Source organism: Aplidium turbinatum, chromosome 9, assembly GCF_918807975.1.
Source record: "Aplidium turbinatum chromosome 9, kaAplTurb1.1, whole genome shotgun sequence".
Lineage (NCBI taxonomy): Eukaryota > Metazoa > Chordata > Ascidiacea > Aplousobranchia > Polyclinidae > Aplidium > Aplidium turbinatum.
The window spans coordinates 1,469,829-1,491,302 of NC_137480.1; the positions used below are offsets into that span (position 1 = coordinate 1,469,829).

General features: G+C 38.2%; 1 protein-coding gene across 1 annotated transcript; it reads left to right on the forward strand.

Moving 5' to 3' along the window:
* The first annotated feature begins 844 nt into the window (after positions 1 to 844).
* On the forward strand, positions 845 to 20,370 carry LOC145777005 (SMAD family member 4-like). The gene is made up of 13 exons (XM_082588270.1): positions 845 to 949; positions 7,279 to 7,381; positions 10,863 to 11,031; positions 11,666 to 11,870; positions 11,957 to 12,115; positions 12,241 to 12,399; positions 13,246 to 13,362; positions 13,792 to 13,908; positions 14,045 to 14,111; positions 14,249 to 14,417; positions 14,758 to 14,896; positions 14,965 to 15,118; positions 19,444 to 20,370. The coding sequence occupies exons 2-13, from the start codon at positions 7,317 to 7,319 to the stop codon at positions 19,508 to 19,510; spliced, it is 1,587 nt and encodes a 528-aa protein (XP_082444396.1). The 5' UTR covers positions 845 to 949; positions 7,279 to 7,316; the 3' UTR covers positions 19,511 to 20,370.
* The last annotated feature ends 1,104 nt before the right edge of the window (positions 20,371 to 21,474 follow it).

Genomic DNA, 21,474 nt, shown 5'->3' on the forward strand with positions numbered 1-21,474 from the left:
CTCTTACCGCCATTATCACCTAGCCAACCTGACATCGTTGTTTTATGGCGGCCGCTAAGGTTTGACATCGACTTTAACAATCATGGAATTATACGTCATAAGAACGATTATGATTATATCCCACACTCAAAAGTTAATCGGTTAACAAGTGTATAAAGTTTAGAATTGACAAGCAATCATTAAATTTGAAAATTAGTTTGAATCACTGCAAATAAACGTATTCAAAACTTTTACTTCGGCCGACGCCATTTAAAAATACGTAATCTACGTCGGCAATGATTTTTCTGCAGCAAAAATGCGTTAATTTTGAAGGCTGCCGAGCTGGAGAAAACAGCTTGTCCCGTGCACAAGTCGAACCTGCTTTTTAAGGTGAAAACACTTGCGAAAATCTCGACCAATACTCGAATAGCCTACATACGTTATTTGATGTTTTTGTGTGTGATCTTTTGATATAATTGCACCCCCCGTAATTTCTAAAACTCTACGCCTATGCCCTGGGTAGTGGGTATATATAATCACTTTATTAAATAAGTCACATAACTTTTCATAAAGAATATCACCCAGGAAATTCATTGAAAATTACTAAACTAGGAGAAAACTTAAAACAGATTTTCACGCACTTTTATGAATGGCATTTTCGGATTAAGCAACAAAAACCATGTAAGAATCACCTCAACGGATCTTTGTTTAAGATTTGCTTTTGAATCAGTGATATTACTTGCATTTTTTGTCTTAATGTATGTCACACTTAATCCTATGTGACACCTTTAGAGGCTATGACTGCTTTGCTCAAGATTAAGGGTACCGGTACCATATTTTACATGTTGTGTTGTTAATGTTTTGCAGCTAACATAAATAAACCTTGCCCAAAAAGAATTGTAAAGAATGACAACAATGAAAAACCAGTGAAAGTAAGAAGATCAATCACGTTTGAAGTTGAGCTGAACAGGTTTGTCCGTTATGAACTTATGCCATAAGATACTGCACTTTCAAGTATCTTAACACTGACAGACCTATTGTATAAAACAGGGGTTTTCAACTTTTTTACCATGACCCATTTTTCGTACTTGAATGTAGTTCTTGAAACGTGATCTACGATACTGATCTTACATGAACTACTTTTATCAATTCTTAAAATTCGAGAAAGCTATGTTTGTTATGTAGCCTAGTTAAAAAAGCTAAACACAAATTCACAATAATCATTATACAATATACAAATACATATGTACAAACATACCAAGATTTACTTTACTTTTCCAGAGTTTCAAAACAGGTAAAGATAAAAAAATGATCATAACAAGACAGTGTTTATCACTTTCTTGCAACCTATTTTTTGGGTTTGGTTGGCTTCTGGCCGGAAAATGATTGGCTGCACAATTTTGGATTGGAACTTGCTGTACTTTGAGAAGGTCTGCTACTATTCGGTGAGTCCGATTCGGTGAGTTCCTAACTCCTAACCCCTAACCCTAAAACGGCAATGATAATTAGGCTGCGGTACCCAATAATTTAAAAAAAAAATTGAAAAAATCCCCCGTTAAGGGATCGGACTCACCGAATCGGACTTGCCGAAACGGGCCATTCCGACTTTGAGAACCCCTGATAGGGTCATTCCAGCTCAATTCACCCAGTGCTGTTAACACCACCATCACCGATTTACATCAAATTTGGTTTGTGGTTAGGTTTTGGGCAAAAACGCATAAATTTTAAATTTTATCAAAATCCAGCCAGTGGTTTTGGAGATATGGGCCTATGAAATTTCGTATTTTGGGGGAAAATAGGGGTACCCGGCTTATTTCAAAATGCCATTTCTCCGCAACCACTGGGTGTATTTTAATGAAATTGGTGTCATTTTGCAGGAAATTGGTCAAGGATTTCATTTCTATGGTTAATTTTCAAAAATAAGCATGTTTGGGGGTAATGACCTTTTGACCTTTGCTTTGACCTTGACTTTGACCCTGTGGATCACGTGATACAAAAAACTTGTCTACATGAAAAATATTTCTTGATACCATCTCTATAACATATGAAAAAATGGGAGAGGTAATATTTTTAGTTTAGCCATAGTTTTCATTCAAAGAGGACGATATCTGTGAAATTTTCATAAAATCCGGTTAGCTTAAACCTTATATTGTAGAATAAATCTTGCTGCTCTTGAGTCTTGCAACAACAGTGTACCAGCTTCATTTTTAATAATCAGAAATCGATTTCGCCATACTGTTATAGCATGGTCATTGGTCAGTCTGATGAGGTATATCGTTATCCATAGGCGCCGAGTTTTCAAAATAGCTGGGCGGGCGAACACATACTGTCACGTCATAAAGGCTATTTTGTGCGTTTTTCAAAAGGGCGATTTTGCTAGGTTGTTGGGCTAGCCTAGTTTTACTGTACATTTAAGTTTATGTTTCCTCTCTAACACGATTTGGAAACAAGTAATAAATATAATTGGTACGCAACAACGTCTGGTCCTGGTAATTCAGTTCCGCATATTTTTTGTGATTGGTATGTGCGGGTTGCGGGACGAAACTTGCAAGTTTCATATCAGTGACGTAACAGACGCAACTGTATCACCAAAATCCTAAATTAATGGTTGAATCTTGTTTGAAATGTTCATTAGATGACCTGATGGCAGTTTGTGTGTGTTCAACAGAGAATAAAGCATGTATGATGGGAAGTTGCAAACAGTGTCCTGGACAAGATGTGCTTATGCAGCATCTCCTTAGCTGTGATGAAATACCAGAAGATGTAACATACCAGCAATGGATTAGTACAGATCGGGCTAAATTGATCACATTAGTTGAAACAAAAATTGAATTCACAGAAAAGCTTTCATATCAGATTATGAAATTGACAAGACATAGAACTTACACTGCTAAGGCACAACATAAGTATATATATGAACAATTTGAAGACAACCATAAAACCAAAAACTGAAATCATTGTTCAAGGTGACTTTGCAGAAAATTACTAATATGTAGTACAAGATGAAGTGCAAAGCTTCCACTGGGATAATAGGCAGGCCACTTTACATCCGTTTATTGCATACCGTCGACTGGCAGATGGATCTCTTGAACACAGCAATGTATGCATCATAAGCGATATCATAGAACACAACACCTACACAGTTTATGCTTTTTTACAAGTATTTATTGATTATTTGAAAGCTGAATTTCGTGAACTTGAAAAAATTTATTATTTTACAGACGGCTATGCTGGCCAATACAAGAACAAGTCAAATTTCATCAATTTATGTAATCATGTCAAAGATTTTGGCATCAGGGCAGAATAGCACTTTTTTGCTACTTCACATGGAAAGAGTGCATGTGATGGTATAGGGGGGACAGTGAAGCGCCTCTTAACCAAGGCAAGTTTGCAAAGGCCTTACAGTGACGCTATCCTTACTACCGAGTCAATTATGACATTTTGCAAAGCTAACATACAAGGAATTCAATTTTTCAATGTCAAGTCTGACCGGTATGAAGCTTGCAAAGAAAAAGTGAAAAAAAGATTCTCGTTGGCAAAGACAATAAAAGGAACACTAAAATTCCATAGATTTGTTCTGATTTCTGAAGCAAAGTTATTCGTGTACAAACTCAGTGCTCAAAAAAATCTGCCTGAAATAGTGTCAGTGACAGGAGGGAGAGATGAAGACCTTGCACTTGAAGCATTGAATGAACCTATCAACATCGCAACACATACATATGTGTGCTGTATATATGATTATGAACCGTGGATAGGTTTGGTGGAAGACATTTCTGATGAGTTTGGAGACTACCATGTAAACTTTATGCATCCTCATGGTCCAGCCAGAATCTTCTACTGGCCTTCCTCTGCTGATAAATGCTGGATCGATATTAATAACATTGTTTGTATCATTGAAACTCCTTCCATGATTGCATCTGGAAGATGTTGTTACACTATTTCCAAAAACGGTACAATTAAACTTCACAGGTTGTGTAAAAACTGGTCAGTTCAGTGATTGCTGTCTATGGAAAACTTTCAGAACCTAACATTTTGTCTGTTGTGTCTTGACTAAACTGTGTCATTTAACTCATTTTTATGCATTATTAGTTGGGAGCATTTATGTATTACATCATCAGAATTTGAGATATTTTACCCCCTCCCCCATTTGCCATCATTTCCCAATGTTATAAGCTTATTTTACAAAAACAAACACCCCTCATCATCATTTTGGACCTATTCTTTCTGATGATGCAATGTGCATATCGTTCCATTTGTACATAGGCCTACCATACTATTTTTGAAAGTGATTTTAAGAAAATTTGTTGAAAAATCATGAGACATGCAAACTTTGAGTGAAAACTATGGCTAAAATAGAAATATTACCTCTCCCATTTTTTCATATGTTATAGAGATAGCGTCAAAGAATATTTTTCATGTAGACAAGTTTTTTGTATCACGTGATCCACAGGGTCAAAGTCAAGGTCAAAGCAAAGGTCAAAAGGTCATTACCCCCAAACATGCTTATTTTTGAAAATTAACCACAGAAATGAAATCCTTGACCAATTTCCTGCAAAATGACACCAATTTCATTAAAATACACCCAGTGGTTGCGGAGAAATGGCATTTTGAAATAAGCCGGGTACCCCTATTTTCCCCCAAAATACGAAATTTCATAGGCCCATATCTCCAAAACCACTGGCCGGATTTTGATAAAATTTAAAATTCATGCTTTTTTACCCAGAACTCACACACAAACCAAATTTGAAGAAAATCGGAGGTGGTGGTGTTAAAAATTTCATTTTTTTGGGTGATTTGATGTGGAATGACCCGATATAAGACCTTTTGCTAAAACCAGCATTGTAATGATTTTCTGTCTTGTCCTGTCTAGTGTCTAACCCAGAACTTTCTATTCTGCTAAACTGTTATGCTGATTGATCACTTTTGATGTAAATCTGCAACATTTTATGTATATAATCCTTTTCCAGTTATGTGTGGATTGAGTATGTAAAAGTTGATCATTGGAATCTAGAATATCAAACCATATTAGGAACAAAATAAAGTTGAGGTTTAGTGAGCTACGGTACTTGTTATAAATTAAAATTTAGTAGACTATTTGAGCTTACCAGCCTTACTTTAAAAGACTATGTACCGTATTTTTTTTTTTAGAATGATTTTTCCATTACAGCAACTAATGCATAAACTTTCTTGGACTGGTTTGTTGCTTAACAACTTAGTTGGTATATAACAAATTTTTTGTAGCTGATATATATCGGTATCGGCCTACAAATTTCATAAATATTGGTATCGACCTGAAAAAGTGATATCGGTCGAACTCTAGGTAGGCCCTTGAAGTTCTGAATACCCCAGTTTTCACTTCTTCTAAAATCTACTGATGATGGAGTGATAAACTTGGTGACTAAATGCGCAGAAGCAGCAGTTTCCTATGACCAATTCTAAAAGTCTAAAGACTTATCTGTAGCAGATTTTTTTTTAAAAACCTAAGTTTTGTTAAAGCATTGCACAACCAATTCCATAGCAAAATCATACCGTACTATTCTCACAATATAATGGCAATTTGATGGTCCACTTGTACTCGATGTTGACATGTTAAATATCTAAATGATAAGCTTATTTTTTTGGACCAATAAATACCTACCTACATAGGCGCCGACTTTTCAAAAGACCTTGGGGGCGCGAGAAAGGTGATGACGTCATAACCATAACGCTATTTTACTCAATTAAAATACCGTAGTCTTTGATTAAGCTTACTGTCTTGTTGATATTCACACCTAGGTCGCAAACCGAATTTATTAGAACCGCTGCTTAAAATGATTAGTTTTACACATGCAGTACGCCCCGTCGTAAAAGTTTTGATATTGTTAGCTCATAATTGGAACAGTTGGAAAACAGCCGATTCATTTCCTTTTCGTGTGAGTAAATAAGAATGATCAAGACACTGAAGTTATCGAAATAAAACGCAAAAAATCATGATCTCAAGCAGAGTGGAAACCCGCTATCAATTTTATTGACCATGTTTTGCTAATTACTTACCTTCAAAGCGTTAACAACGGCGAAGTGTTTTCTCTTCTGTTTTCTGAGACTTTGTTTGGTTAACCTCTATAAGCTAATTCCTTAGGAGAAACAGATATTGCTGTGGGATTTTAGAAATCTTCAAAAAGGCTTTCCTCGAATTGGGATATAATAATAATAATAATCGTGTTTTTATTTGCGCCCATTACGATAACATACAGTACACTGCGATCACAGATGTGATACAACAGACAACAGGAAGCAGCAAAGTGACATAGTATAGTCTTTGAGTCAGCTGCTCCCCTTATTTTGGCTTGCCATTAAGTTTCTTTGCCGAGACACAGCCGCGTGCTCTTGAGCGGTATCGAACCCACGTCCTTTCGAATGTCGCGCAACCGAAATATCTCCGTATCGTATTCTCCAAATAGTAGCATTTTAGACATGTGCTCGCGTGACCCAGAGGCAACCTTTTTGCAAGCTGTTGTTTGGGGACTCCTAGTTTATTTTATCAAAAAACAAAATGCGCAATATGAGTTAAAACAATAATACATTTATATACAGTGTTTAAATTTTGTTATTTAAAGGCATACTAAAGGAAAATTTCAAACCGGAATTAAGCATTAAAATGAATAAACTGAACATTCAAGAATACATTTCAAAAACAATTACCGAAAAAAAATTGTTTTCAATGGCGCTGGCAAGGCCCAAAGTCCAGTGTTTCATTTATTTTCTTTTTTTTTTAAATGACCAAAACGTGCAAACACTGCTCGAGAATACGTAATAAAAGACAGCAATAACAAAAGCCACGTTACCACATCTGATGTTTTGAGCAAACTGTGTGATGTTTTGATGTTGAAATGTGCTGTTTTGATGTACATACATACATAGTCTACAGTCAAATCGCCCGCAGTAACAATTATTGCGTGATCGGTTGATTTCTAGTCTTTTGTTACATAGACTGTACAGTCGCACGCTTCGTTGCTCAGGCCCAATCTCGCTTTGAAAGCTCTGACAAAAGCACGCGCACAATGGTGGTCAGACCGCAATGGGGCAAAATTTTATTGGAAATCGTTTTATGGTAGCATGTTAAACACAAAGAACGTGGAAAATCGCCAAGTCAGGTTTTTCCTTTACTATCCCTTTAAACTTCAATGCACCTCAACATTTTTTTCTAAACTGTTTCTACATCACATCGCAATGTTTGTGCAAAGCTCCAGCAACATCGATAAGAATGAAGTTCACCCATTTATGTATTTAAGATGTTAATATACATAGTGTTGTTTGCAGGTGGTTTAGTCAGTTGACTTTCTGCTGAGATCCTCGACATGCAAAGTCAAGCCACTTCAAATGATGCCTGCTTAAGTATTGTGCATAGCCTCATGTGCCACAGGTATTTAAACAACTAATAATAATTAAACCACAATTAATAATAAATAAAGTTTGCATTAACCAATTTAAGTTGTTTAACATCTTTTGTATAGTATTTATATTTTTTGTTCACACGAAAAATATTTTTACATCATGATGATTTTTTTGGCGGTATATGACTGGATGGAGAGTTTTTATAAAGATTGCTGCAAGCTGGAATGAAGAATGGCCTTTAATTACTTTGCAGCACTGGAAACAATCTTTATAAAAACTCTCCATCCAGTCTTATGCCTTAAAACCTTCTTCGCTAATTTGAATTCTTCTGATTAGTCAAATTTACATTTCATTTTTTGTTCTAAGTCTGTAAATACTTCACCACGTTTCGGTTTATTTTGTTCTGACATCAGCTCCTGAAGAGAGTCACACAAAAACCTGCAGCTTTTAGTTATGTGCAACCTTCTACTCACAATTTTCAAGTTTTGTACAACCAATCCACATTTTGCATTTCTAACCGTCACTTTATTTTGCTATATTGCAGATGTAATTTATATTAGTCAAATGTTTAACCCTGTATGGACAAACTTTTAGTTTAGCTATAAAAAAATGTTTTTTAGTTTAGTCAATATTATGTTAAGTTGAAATTATTTTTTTGAGTACAGGTACTTTAATTTTTTCAAACGTAGAAAATCTGTAACACCAGGAGCATTAGCACTACCTGCAGAATTTTGAAACATAGCAGTTCTGTAACATCGGGCGCTCTAACAACAAAAGCACACAATAAGCAGTAACAATCAACTGGTTTATTTTCAAACATTACCTATTGCGGAATAAGTCAGACATTCTCCAACAAATACAAGACTCAATTTGACTCAAGGAGCATGGTGAGGAGCCATTTTTACTGTCAGAGTTTATATTGAACACATCATTAAGAAAATAATGTTTGATAGTAGAGTGGCGTGATTTAGATTTTTGATTACCATTATCACATGTAATGGATTTTTGTAATATGTAAATATTTTTTGTGACATCATCTACTCAAGCTGAGTTATCACTAGGGCCATTTTTGTTTTGACCTAAAATATACTTTTTTTGACTTTATTTTTATCAAATTTTGACTTTATTTTGACCTAACGAAATTGCCTTGAATTTATACCAGTTACCCAAACGTAATATTTTGTCGAAAAGTCAAGGTGTTTTATGGATTATAAAAAGTGTGTCGTGTTTTTTGGCGATAGGAAAGTCTTCACAAATCTGTCTAAATTTTGCTGAATACGATTTAGCTTGCTGAATGCTGAGGCATTTTGTATTACAGAATGTCAGTAGGCTATTCCTAATCGGAATGGCCCGTTTCGGTGAGTCCACTTTGGTAAGTCCGATCCCTTAACGGGGGATTTTTTCAATTTTTTTTTTAATTATCGGGTACCGCAACCTAATTATCATTGCCGTTTAAGGGTTAGGGTTAGAGGTTAGGAATTCACCGAATCGAACTCACCGAATCGGACTCACCGATTAGTAGCAGACCCATTCCTAATATCCAAACGTTGATCTTCGAAAAGACCACGTTTGTAAAGAGGCAGTGTTTTATTTCTCATAAATATGTAGTCGCAAAAAAGATTATAGCAGCCATGGCTTTCTTTACCAAAAGAGGATATGCATAAACCTTGCACAATCTTAACCTAGCCTTGCTGACTGCTGACCTAGCCTAGCTGACTACTGACGTCTAGCTTAGCTGCAACTGGTAAAATTTTGCAATGTTCAAATAGCGGCAAAAACAACAATGTGGAAAGTGACGTAATAAACGTACGTAACAAAAAAACAGTACAATGCGATAACAATTATTATCTGGAAACGTCAAGCTAGAAATCATCAGCATTGTTTGAACTTAATCTCTTTTCTTATAAAAAATTTATTCCATTTTTGAAATTATACCACACTAAGATTTCCATTGGGCCTTCATGGACCCCCTAAAACTACTCCGCGTACCCCTTGGGGGTTCATGGACCCCAGTTAAAGAACCCCTGTTTTACAGTAAAATAAATAGCAATAATTTGAAATGTAACAGATATGTCACAAATGTCTATTAGGGTGTTGCACTGTTGCAGGCGCCCCGAAGTGTTTAAAAACAACTCACCTTTTTTACTGCTGTGGTTTTGTGTAAAGACTCCTCAGAATAAATTTTTTAGACAAAGCAGATAATGATCAGCTATAGCAGAAAAATAGGGTCATTTAGCCTTAGAAATAGCCTTGTGTCAGAAATAGCCTTAGAAACTTTTTCAAGAAAATATTTGTGAAACGTCCAGTTTCAAATAAATTTGTCTCACAGTAAAATGCAAATAATAAGAATGATAAGGGTTTGACAATCTAACCAGAAAACTTTCAAAAATATTTTTTACCCTATTTTTACCTCATTTGGTGTGATTGCAATTATGTTATGATGTATTTCATCAAAGAGATGAGGACAAGACCTGTATGAAAGGAGTGACAAGATCTATACGATTGCTATTATAAGAATTCTTGACATTCGTTTTATATTTTTTTTGAAAGACCAGGCAATTAATCATTTTCAAAATATATGACTGTACTAGTGTAGTGTACTTAATTAAACATTCATCTCATCCGCAAGATTTGCTCTCGGTTTTTCAAGTGATGCTATAAAAATTGATTTGTTTATATCGGTAGGCATCTCTTCTGATTCCTGAATCATATATGATTGTTATTGAAGAGTTCATGCAATGCATCCACACCAACATATTCCAGTGTCTTTAGCATCCCAGTAGCCTACTGATTTTGTTCCCGCAGCCTTATTCAATTTAGTTTGTTTTATGGTGTGTTCAATTTAAGACAATCTCCCTATATTGGGTTGTCAAAATTGCTCCTTTCTCTCAAAAAACAAGTCTACGACCAATGCATCCTTCCAAGTGTTACAAAAAAGTTAACTCTTAAGCTAAGATCAATGCAAAGAGCACATGAATGAATTATGATGGGTTCAACATGGCGAGACAAAAAAAGCGTTGAATAGAATCGAAATCGAACAAAATTATGGGATATTGTAAAAACAATAAAAATAAACAAGACTGGTCATGGGCAGGTCATATAGCAAGACATCAGGCAACAGATGGACTAACAAATTCATAACTTGGACACCCTGGAAAAACAAACGCAAACGAGGAAAGCCAAAAATGAGATGAAGAGACGAGATTGACAAAGAATGTAACAAAGTAGTACATAAAAACACAAATCCTTCGGATTGGCAGGAGAAGGGAAAGATCTTCGCTCAGCAGTGGGCTACCACAGGCTGAAAATGATGATGATGAATCTAAGGGTATTCCTGGTGAAGATTCAGCGATATGTTGAAATGTGAGGAAGTTTTGTACTTATTGACGTCAATTTGTTTATCTGTGGTACAACAAAGTAAACTTACCACTGAAGCACTAAATGTATTCTGTCTGACTTTTTTTTTCAACTATTTATGTTCTTAATGAAATGTTGTTTCTGTCATGCAGGCAAGGTGGAGAGAGCGAGACGTTCGCTAAACGAGCGATTGAAAGCCTTGTTAAGAAGTTGAAGGAAAAGAAAGATGAATTGGACAGTTTGATCACAGCCATCACCACTAGTGGCGCTCATCCTTCGAAGTGCGTCACCATTCAGCGCACCCTTGATGGCAGATTGCAGGTTCGTATGCTACTTCTATTGCTACGGAACTGAAACGATAGATTAACTTATTGGCCTAAAAAGGTGCACAAATAAAATTCAATCTTGATTTTGGTTGATTAAAATTTTATGGAGATCCAGTCTATATAAGTATTTTTACAACATCCTCACCTCTTTTGGATTGAATTTTTGTGGAAAATTGAGCATTTTCGAATTGGCTTGATGATTACTCATAAAAATGAAGGGATAAATGCAAACAGCAAAAATCTATCCTCATTTACAATTTTATGAATCTAGCAATGGAAAATTTCTGAAACAACGGGTTACATTTGCATAATCACTCCCAAGACTGCGATCCCAAAAGATGCGACGAAATATGTGACATTCTGAATTGCCGATGCAAAATCACAGTAATGACATGTTCCATTGTTCCTAATTCAAAAAGCCAAAACGTTTGTCTGAAAGTTGAATAACGATTACTACACGTTTAAAAAAAATTCAAGATGTCTGAATTTTGCATTATCCCAGCATCAGAAAAATAAACCACCCATGATGGTCGTAGTAGAAAAAAAATAGCCCTAAAAGTATTTCAAATTATAACAATTACTGGCTTTAACTCATGAAAACACATTTTCGGAATATGTTGCTCTTGTAGGTCGCTGGGCGAAAGGGCTTTCCTCACGTCATCTACGCCAGACTGTGGCGGTGGCCAGACTTGCACAAGAACGAGCTAAAACATCTCAAACTGTGCAAGTTTGCTTTTGATCTCAAGTGCGACTCTGTGTGTATCAATCCGTATCACTATGACCGCGTGGTGTCGCCAGGCATCGACCTTTCCGGTCTCACGCTACAGCATACAGGTAACTGCAAGCTGTTTAATTTTAGTCGACTTTAAATACAATTTGTATCAAGGTTCGGCTAAACAAAAGTTTACATTATCGTGCAGCTGCTCCTCCTGCTCCCCACAGCGCGGATTCACATCGGCCTGACATGAAAGCGAGTGACATGCCGGCTGGATGGATAGGGCCAGCGAAACCCAATAGTGGGAACGTACAAACTGTACAGCACACCCCAGCGGACGATTTCAAAGCGAAGATCTCACCAGGTAGTGGTGTAGTTTCAAGTGTGGCTCATCTTTCTTGAAGTGCACATTTTTAAACCTTTGAAACCATTGGTTCGGGTGTTATTGCTTAGGTCAGCTTTCCATTATAGTGTTGATTTATTATGCAGGTAGTAAAGAAGCGTCGACTGGAGAAAGCCCTAACATGGGACCCATGGGGCATTATCCATCGTGGTCGAGCCAGCACCCCCCTACAACAAATGCGGCATCAAACATACCACATGGGGGCAATAGCGCTAATCAGCAGCTTCTTTTGTACAATCAACGAAGTATTTCTAGATTTCTATTATAATATGCTTTGTTTTCACCAGGGTTGAGAAAAACCCGGGTTTTTTTAATAAATCCCAACCTGCATGGGTTTTTTTAAAAAAAAACGTTTTTTTTTGGGTTTTATTTAAAAAAGATGCAAAAAAGGTAGATTCATGCTTATTTCACCTCAAATACTACTTTTTACCAATGAAGTGCCTCTCACTCACAGTACATGCTGGCATAACTCAATAAAATAATGCACTAGGGCTGTTTAACTATGAGGCCTTCTTGCATAAATGAGTTTTAGCGTAGTACACAAAGTGGCATTACTTGATTTTTGTGTACAGAAATATCCACTGTGTTTTCAATTTATCCTTGGAAATTTCCTTCACAATCACATCCTTAAGTCCTAATTTGAACTTTGTTTTAAGTACCTTGTAGTACTTTGGTTCATTTTTTCAATTTTCTGATAAAAATTGGACAAATATGATGCTCTGGGTTTTTTTGTGAGTTTTTTTTTTTTTCTAAGTGGGTCTTTTGAAAAAAACCCACCCGGGTTTTTTTGGGTCGGGTAAAATACCGACAACCCTGGTTTTCACAGCTACTGACTTTGATTGGTGGCTTTCAGTGTTCCAACCAGCAGTGCACCGCAACGCGTCATTGTCAAAATTGTTGTGCTAGATTAAAGTTTATTTTGGCAATGCCTTTGCTTATTTATTTTACTTTGTATAAACTTGCCCCTTAGCGCATGTCCAGGAGCGCCGGGCAGCGGCTCGGCATAATCCCATTGCTTGTTTGGATATCTTCAGTGTGGATATATCAGCATTAACAATATGTGTTGATCTTTAAATTGTGTTGACGATCAGACCAACAGCAGCAAGCGACTAGCTGGCAGGCTGGCAGCACTGCGCAGTACACCCCGGACATGAACCCTGCCTTCTACTCCCCGAGCGAAGTCTACCATCCTGTCTCCAATCATCCAGGTAGATCCAAAAGTAAACGCCACAACGTTTATTGTTTGATTAATTATCGTTTAGCGTTTAAAGACCGGCTTTCAATCGTTCAGTAATTCAACTTGAAGATACGCAGTTGAAGGACTCTGGCAGCCATTACTGTTGGTTTCATGTACTTTGTGTTGTGATTGTGTTGTGATTGTGTATGATTGTGTTGTGACCAGCACAAGTGGGTTATATAAAGACTCAGATTGAGCATTTGGCTTGTGCCATGTTATTAGTTTATTACGTTGCTTGTTCCTGCTGTTCTGGAAAAAAAAAACACATCTAAGAATCTGGCCTTGCAATAGATGAAAGAAACTTAACTGCCCCTCGAAGTATGGTTGGTCGCGTGTATTTGTTGCCAATCGCTTCCACCATATTGTACCCCTGCAATAAACCTCACATCCGGACTTGCAGGTCCTGACTTCTGGTGTTCGATAACTTCGTACGAGATGGACGTTCAGGTTGGCGAGACCTTCAAAGTCCCGTCTTCATGTCCCACTGTGACGGTGGATGGCTACGTCGATCCTTCAGGTAACCGCTCGTTCACATCACAATGGGTGACCTCGATGCTTCGTGATGAGCTCATCCAGTTGGACAATTCAGTGGACGACTGAGTTCACCACTTGCCCACACTATTTGCTCTTGATATCCAATGTTCCTATTGCAGGAGGGAATCGCTTCTGTCTCGGCCAGCTCTCCAACGTCCACCGCACAGAAGCGTCGGAGAAGGCCAGGTACCATCTTGTAAACATTGCCTGAACAGAAGTTGTTCACAACATTTGTAGGTCATAGATTGCTATCTAAGTCATATACTAATGCATGGTTGTTGAATTGTAGAGTTTGTTAAAACAAAGCTCGCACTTGTTTTCAGATTACACATCGGGAAAGGGGTACAACTAGTCTGCCATGGTGAGGGAGATGTGTGGGTGCGATGCCTCAGTGATCATGCTGTCTTTGTACAAAGTTACTACTTGGACAGAGAGGCCGGACGCGCACCAGGAGATGCTGTACACAAGATCTACCCCGACGCCTACATTAAGGTATTGTTCTAAGTTACATTGAACGAGCTGCCATTGGCACGTGCAGGACCACAAGCTCTCCTTTTGTGGAATTTTACCTAGTGCGTGATCACGTGACCGAGTAGACTTCAGTTTGCCAACAGCCTCAGCAGGATATCAAAACTATATACCAAGATTTCGTCCTTTTTTGCCCACATGAACGTGCGTCTTTCATTAGGAGACCCGCTATCTGCTATTCCGATGCTTTCTGTTTGTGAAGCTGAGCATTGTTGTCTCATAATGTGTACGAATAAAATGTCGTTATGTCTGCAAACTGTACAAACGATGCTTTCTCCTCATGGTACCATCATCTACGTCACAGGTGTTTGACCTGCGACAATGCCATCGCCAAATGCAGCAGCAAGCCAACACGGCATCGGCTGCAGCAAACGCGCAGGCCGCTGCAGTGTCCGGTAACATTCCCGGTCCCGGTTCCGTCGGGGGGATTGCCCCAGCAATAGGTGAGCACTAAACTGAATGTATGTGAGGTCATAGTTGACTCGAATTTTGATGTTGAACATTCCCTCAGGTCTTCCTGGTCTCTCCGCGGCGGCTGGCATTGGCGTGGACGATCTGAGGAGGTTGTGCATACTCCGGATGAGCTTCGTCAAAGGTTGGGGGCCTGATTACCCCCGACAGGACATCAAACAAACGCCCTGCTGGATTGAGATACAGCTGCACAGGTGGGTTTACTGGGCAGCCGTATTGTTTTGTTGCTTAGAATATTTCACAAGCAAGCCAACTGGTCATAATAGTAATATCGTAGTTTATATAGCAAAGCACACTGCGATCACAGACGCGATGCAACAGACGACAGGAAGCAGCGAAGTGACATAGTCTTCGAGTCAGCTGCTCCCCTTACTTTGGCGTGTGAGACCCAGCCGCGTGCTCGGGAGCGATGTCGAACCCACCTTCTTTCGAACGTCGCGCAGACGTTCTCACCAATCGGCTGCGTAGCCAAGTGTTTATGCTTGTGTTTTCTAAAGTTTGTGCAGTAGGTTGAGTTTCGCTTTTAGCAGCATGATTGTTGCTTACTTCACAATGTTTGTTTGTCGTATCCAGGCTTACGCCCGGTGGTTGAAGATTTAGATTAAGTGGACGGGAAGGCAAGGAAGCCAATCTTCGTGTCCACCTTTAGGCATGCCTTTAAGTGTCTTGCCAAAGACACAGCCACATGCTCTTGAGCGGTGTCGAACCGGCGCCCTATCGAACGTCGTTCCTGGGCTCTCACCACTCGGCAATGCAGCCGACTTCACAATGTAGATACACTACTAACGACCTGTTTTAGCCTGATGCTGCGAGTTCGCTGTGGTAGTAGCGGATTGCACTAGCCTTCGAAACACAGTTCCGTAGTCATGTGCTATGACGAAAGGCGTTGAAGTTAGTGAATCGTAGTTTTATGCGGCTGTTTTGTTTGGCTTGAGGCTGCTGTCTGTTGAGTTTCTGTGTTGTTAAGCGATATTGCTGTGAAATTTTGTTGAATCAGTTGATAAATCGATTAGGTGAAGTAGTTCTTCCATTTCGGCACGGTTGTTAATTTTTGGACTCTGTCTACTTATGAAAATGGCCTTTTTGAAGCGCAATTGTACCGCGTCATTTTCCCTGGCAATGATTGTAAATTCAAAGTTGGCGAGGCACTGTTGTTGATGATCAAAAACTGAACTTTTATCTGAGCTAAGGTGTTCTTTCAGGCTGGAATGGAGTGGGCGAATCGTGCTGCCTACGTAGCTTTCCCTGCATTTCTTGCCTATGATCTTATAGTTCTTGGTGGTACACATGCCGTCGTTCCGTAGTGGGCAGTTTTGTAGCCGGCAAGGTTCGGATTTTTGTCGTTATGGAAGGGCCTATCGGAGGGTTCGTGAGCGTCGAAAGAGACGGGCTGGCAAATCCAGTTCTTTGAAGATTTTCTTTACTTTGCGCTCCGCGTCCAACTGATTCAACAACATTTCAAAGCAATAACGCCTGACAACACAAACTCAACAGACCGCATTCAAGGCAGCAGCCTCAAGCCAAACAAAAGAGCAGGGTTCCCACGCAGTCGGGAAAGTAGGGAAAAAGTAGGGAATTTAAAAACCCGTTTTCCAGACCGGGAAAAGGTCGGGAATTTTGTGAAACCTCCCTCGTGGTATTGAAAAAGTATGGAAAACCTTGATGACTAAATTGTAGATAAAAAATCCGATATATCGGTATCGGTGATATCGGCCATTTTTTGAGTATCGGTATCGGCAAAATTTGGCTGATACTAAACATGTAAAAAAGGCGCTTGCTGCGGATTTTTTACAGAAGCAAAGATATAGATTTTTTAAAGTAGTAACTAACGTCAGATTGATGTAGAAAAATAACAACCTGTTCAATTTTTGATACGTCACACTCCCATGACTTCTTGCGCGCACGTTTTAACATTGGTTGCTTGCAGTGATTCTATCACTCAAACAAAACGTTTTGTTTCAACAGTTTTGCGCTGTTCGATTCTTAAGTTGTAAAGGAGACTCAATTTCTCCAATATTTATCATTTATGTTTCTTCTATAATCTCAGCAGAGTATAAAACTTGTAAAAGTTTTTCATCCATACGACGTCATAAATGAAATTATATTTCAAATCGGCGTAATGACGTGACATCACCTAAACATTTTATCGAATAATAAATTAACAAATTCGATCGTCACAAGTGGTTTGGTGGTGGTAAACAAATACGTTTTGACTTTGAAGTTCAGTGGAACAAAATATCCATTAATCGATATGTAATATATGTACTCAAATTCCACATCAAGAATAAGTCCATATTTTTTCAGGTTTATGTAAGCTCCAGAGATCAGTAGGCACAACAAGACCTTTTACTGATTGGTTCAGTGAGGATTCGTGGTCCCGTTGCTCTCATTTTTAGTGTATAGACTCGTTTTCAATTCATTCTTATAAGACATTACGTAATGAAAAAATATGTGATAAGGTTGGAAGACATTACGTCATGTATTTTCAATACAAATTGAAGTTTAAAATTTATTTTTTTGTTCATAGTCGCAATCCACCTTCAAAGCGGTATTACAAAGCAATTTTCGTTAAGGGGGGCATCAAGAATATGTCGACATGACTTTTAAGGTTTGCATCAGCTCCGGAGATCAGTAAAATATAAGGTTGTCATCTTCGGTGCAACAAGACCATTGATTGATTGGTTTAGTGAGGATTCGTTGTCCCATTGCTTTCATTTTGAGTGACCATACTGATTTTCAATTTATTCCTACAAGACATTACGTAATGAAAAAATATATGATAACTAAAGATGGAAGACATTACGTCATGTCTTTTCAATTCAAAATGAAGCTTAAAAGTTATTCTTTTGTTCATACTCATAATCCTCCTTCAAAACGGTATTACAAAGAACAATGTTGTGGCGCAACATGCAGCTTTTTCAATGAGGTTCGGGAACTGTTTTTTTCTTGTTCATCTGCGCTTTAAATACCGGTCATTCTCCGTTGTTCATCCACTAAGCAGTTTAGGTGAACTGTGGTTAGCCTACTTGCAACAGAGTTATACTGTACAGACAGTGGCGTAACGTAACCATGGCGTGACTTATTTAATTGTGGGGCACTCCAGAAGCAGAAATATTTAAATTGACATGAAAATTTAGCCTCGGGCGATTTTTGTTCTGTAGTCTAACATTCAAAATTTTACTTATTACCGTATATACGCGAGTGTAGTTCGAGATTTTCGTAAGTGGTTTTCACCTCAAAAAGCCGGGTTCGACTTATACACGGGACAAGCTGTTTCCAGCTCGGCAGCCTTCAAAATTAACTCATTTTTGCTGTGTCAAAATTATTGCCGACCTAGATTACTGAATGTGAAACAGCGTCGGCTGAAGTAAAAGTTTTGAATAAGTTCATTTGCCGTGATTCAAACTTCAGTTTCAAATTTAATGATTTCTTGTCAATTCTAAACTTTATAAACTTGTTGAACAATACGCAAAGCTTAAGAGACAAAAGAGCTGATTTAAGCAATCAATTTTTTTTATTTTGCGTGTATGATCGTTCTTATCACGTAGCTAACATTTCATGATCGTTGAAGTCGATTAGCGGCCGCACAAAACAATGATGATAGGTTGGCTAGGTGATAATAGCGGTAAGAGACATCGTTAATGCAGGCAATATCTGCGACCAAGACTACAATACCTCAGTCCTCAATCACGGTGGCCTTTCATTACTAAAACCTACTATTATGACACAACAACAAAGACAATGTCAAATCTTATTTACTGTACAATGTCTTTGTGATTTAGTGTTCAGAATCACAAAGACAGTGTTCAGTGTTCTTTTCACTTGTAAACTTCATTTTGTCAGTAGTGTGATTTTTAAATTGTTTTGGTTTGGCTTATGGCAAGTTGCCATGTCCGATGGAATGAGGCTTTGAATTGCAATTTTAGTATAAATGTGACAGTTTATCCAAACTGATTTCAGTTCGGGTTTTTTGAAAAAAAAAGGGGTTTTTCTTCAAACAGGAATCTTCTACTGCACATCTACTCTACTGTACTTCTAGTATTGTTTTTCATACTGATTCGAATGTAATAGAGTCCGGATATACAATTTTTAACCTGTGCATGATCGTGTTTGGAAAAAATACAGCACAGAAATTTTCATTGATTAAGCACTGTTAATGCGCAATTTAGATCAAAATCAGGTTGGGAATTTTTTTTAATTTAGTATTGGAAAAGTAGGGAATTTTTAGATTTTAGTATTGAGAAAGTAGGGAATTTGTTTATAAAAAATGTGTGGGAACCCTGAAAGAGCTGCATTGGAGAACGACACTCTGACTTCAACACCATTCGTCATAGCACATGACTAGGGAACTGTGTTCCGAAAGCTGGTGCAAATCGCTACTACCACAGCGAACTCGCAGCATCAGGCTAAAACAGGTCGTTTGTATCTACATTTGTGAAGTTCTAAAGTTTAATCGTGACGATAATTCTTTTGCGTGTTGTTTCATCGTTCCCTGTGTGAGCCTGTTGTTTTGTCACAGAGCACTACAGCTTCTAGATGAAGTCCTTCACACGATGCCAATCGGAGAGCCCCACTCGCACGATTAGGCTGCACACTGGCGTCACCTGCTTGTGTAAACGGAGAATCACACTAATCATCACGTTCCTACATTTGCATCTTCTATCGTGCCACCATTATGACGTGTGTTTCTGCCGGAAATGAAAGATCGCGTTACACACACGATTACTTTCTTGAGGAAATTGCATGTTTATTTGCAGTTGGTATCGTGCTCTGCAGCGGCAAGGTGGCGCGATTTGCCCCGAACTAGGCCGTCGACTTCATCATTTGCACTCTTTCTCCGTACGAATGTAATGCGCCGTCAGGTCATATTGCCATGAAATTTATCGCTTGTTGCAACGTCATTATATCTGTAGGGAATTGATTTGGTCACGTCAACATATTTCAAGTGTTAATGTCTCATGGTGATCGGATGCTGCTGGGCCGGATGCCTAATGAAGCGGAACGCTTTAAGATGTAGCGCAGTTGGCCACAGCACCACCCGTCACCTTCACATTGTTGGCCGTTACTTCATAGTGAGCAAGAAAACAACCCAATAGTAAAGGCCTCCTTGTTTAATATTCTACTTGTAACTGATAGGTTGTCATGCCAATTCCCGCCGAAACTTCTCACATAACTCAACTTTGACATGAACGTTTTACTTCAATAGACGAGGCTGTTGACCTTTTTTATTAAAATTGAGTTTTAACAAAAATGTGCAAATCTATTTACATTGCGTAAAAAGCACCTCGACTTTTCTGCTGCCAATCTTGTTCCAGGCCGCTGCGATGCTCCTATAAGGTCTTTTGTGATCTTTTTGTGTTCCTGTACATGTAATTGACGTCTAATGTCGCTAATAGTACGTATGCTTCCTGGCTGCCATCTCTTATCATTGCCACATTTCGAGATATTACGTGTGTTGCTTGTGACGCGGCAGTCTAGGCAGGTATTCGACTTAGTATTAATATTAGGGTGTCCCACTTTTAGGCGACTTTTTAGGAAAATTAGGTTCGGGTCAAATTCTGACTGGATTTTCGTCACTCCTTTCAAAAATGACGTTATTTTTCATTATGACGTCATCTTGATGTGCCAGCTAGCGGAATTTTGCTATTTTGGCCTTATCACGAACATGGTAAGAGCTAGAGACATGGAACTTGCACCAAAATGACCGGAAGGGACGATTTCCTATTTGTTGTCAATACAATATGAAACGCTAACTGCAACAGAAAAGGAGTTATTTTGAAAAAACATGTTTTTGCTCATTTTTGGACAAAAAAAAGAGAAACACGGTAATTTTGCTACATTGACGCTTTTATTTCGATTGTTAAGTTGCTGTGCTGCGCCACATTGTTTAACAATTAAGTACAGTGGTAGTAGTCTAGCATATTGTATTTACAATTGATTATACATCTCAACATTGATTTTTACATGTATGTTGCGATTACTAATACTAGCTAACTTTAAATCTTTGATCATTTAGTTCAAAGATCTATCAAACAAAACCACCATTCAACAACACAACACAGTTCAATGGGATTATTTATGTTCCTCGATTGTTGTTGTCGATCATACGCCAAAACACTGATGGAGATGAAAAACATGCAATGCATGGAGCCATCTTACTTTCTTCGGAGAAAAAATCACGTAAGTTGCCACGCTTCAACAGCGTCTGCTCAATATCAACGTTTCTTGGAAAACTTTTCTGTCTTGCCGCATCAGCAGCAAAAGGCAGAGCTTCAGCGTGGGTAGGTTACTTAAAGCAACGTTTCAGGGCTCAACCATTGAGATGCATGCTTAACGAAATGCTTCAAAACAGCGTTGAATACTGGTTCATCAACAGATTTATATGCAAGTAATAAATCTCTTGTAAACAATACAATTGAGGGACCTTCAGCAGCGGAAGGTTTAAGATGGATGACTAAAAATGCTGGAAAATAAACACAAACAATGAAAGAAACCATACGTTGAAGTTGAGCGATACCTTGAGGCTCAACATAATACCCAAAAATTAGCA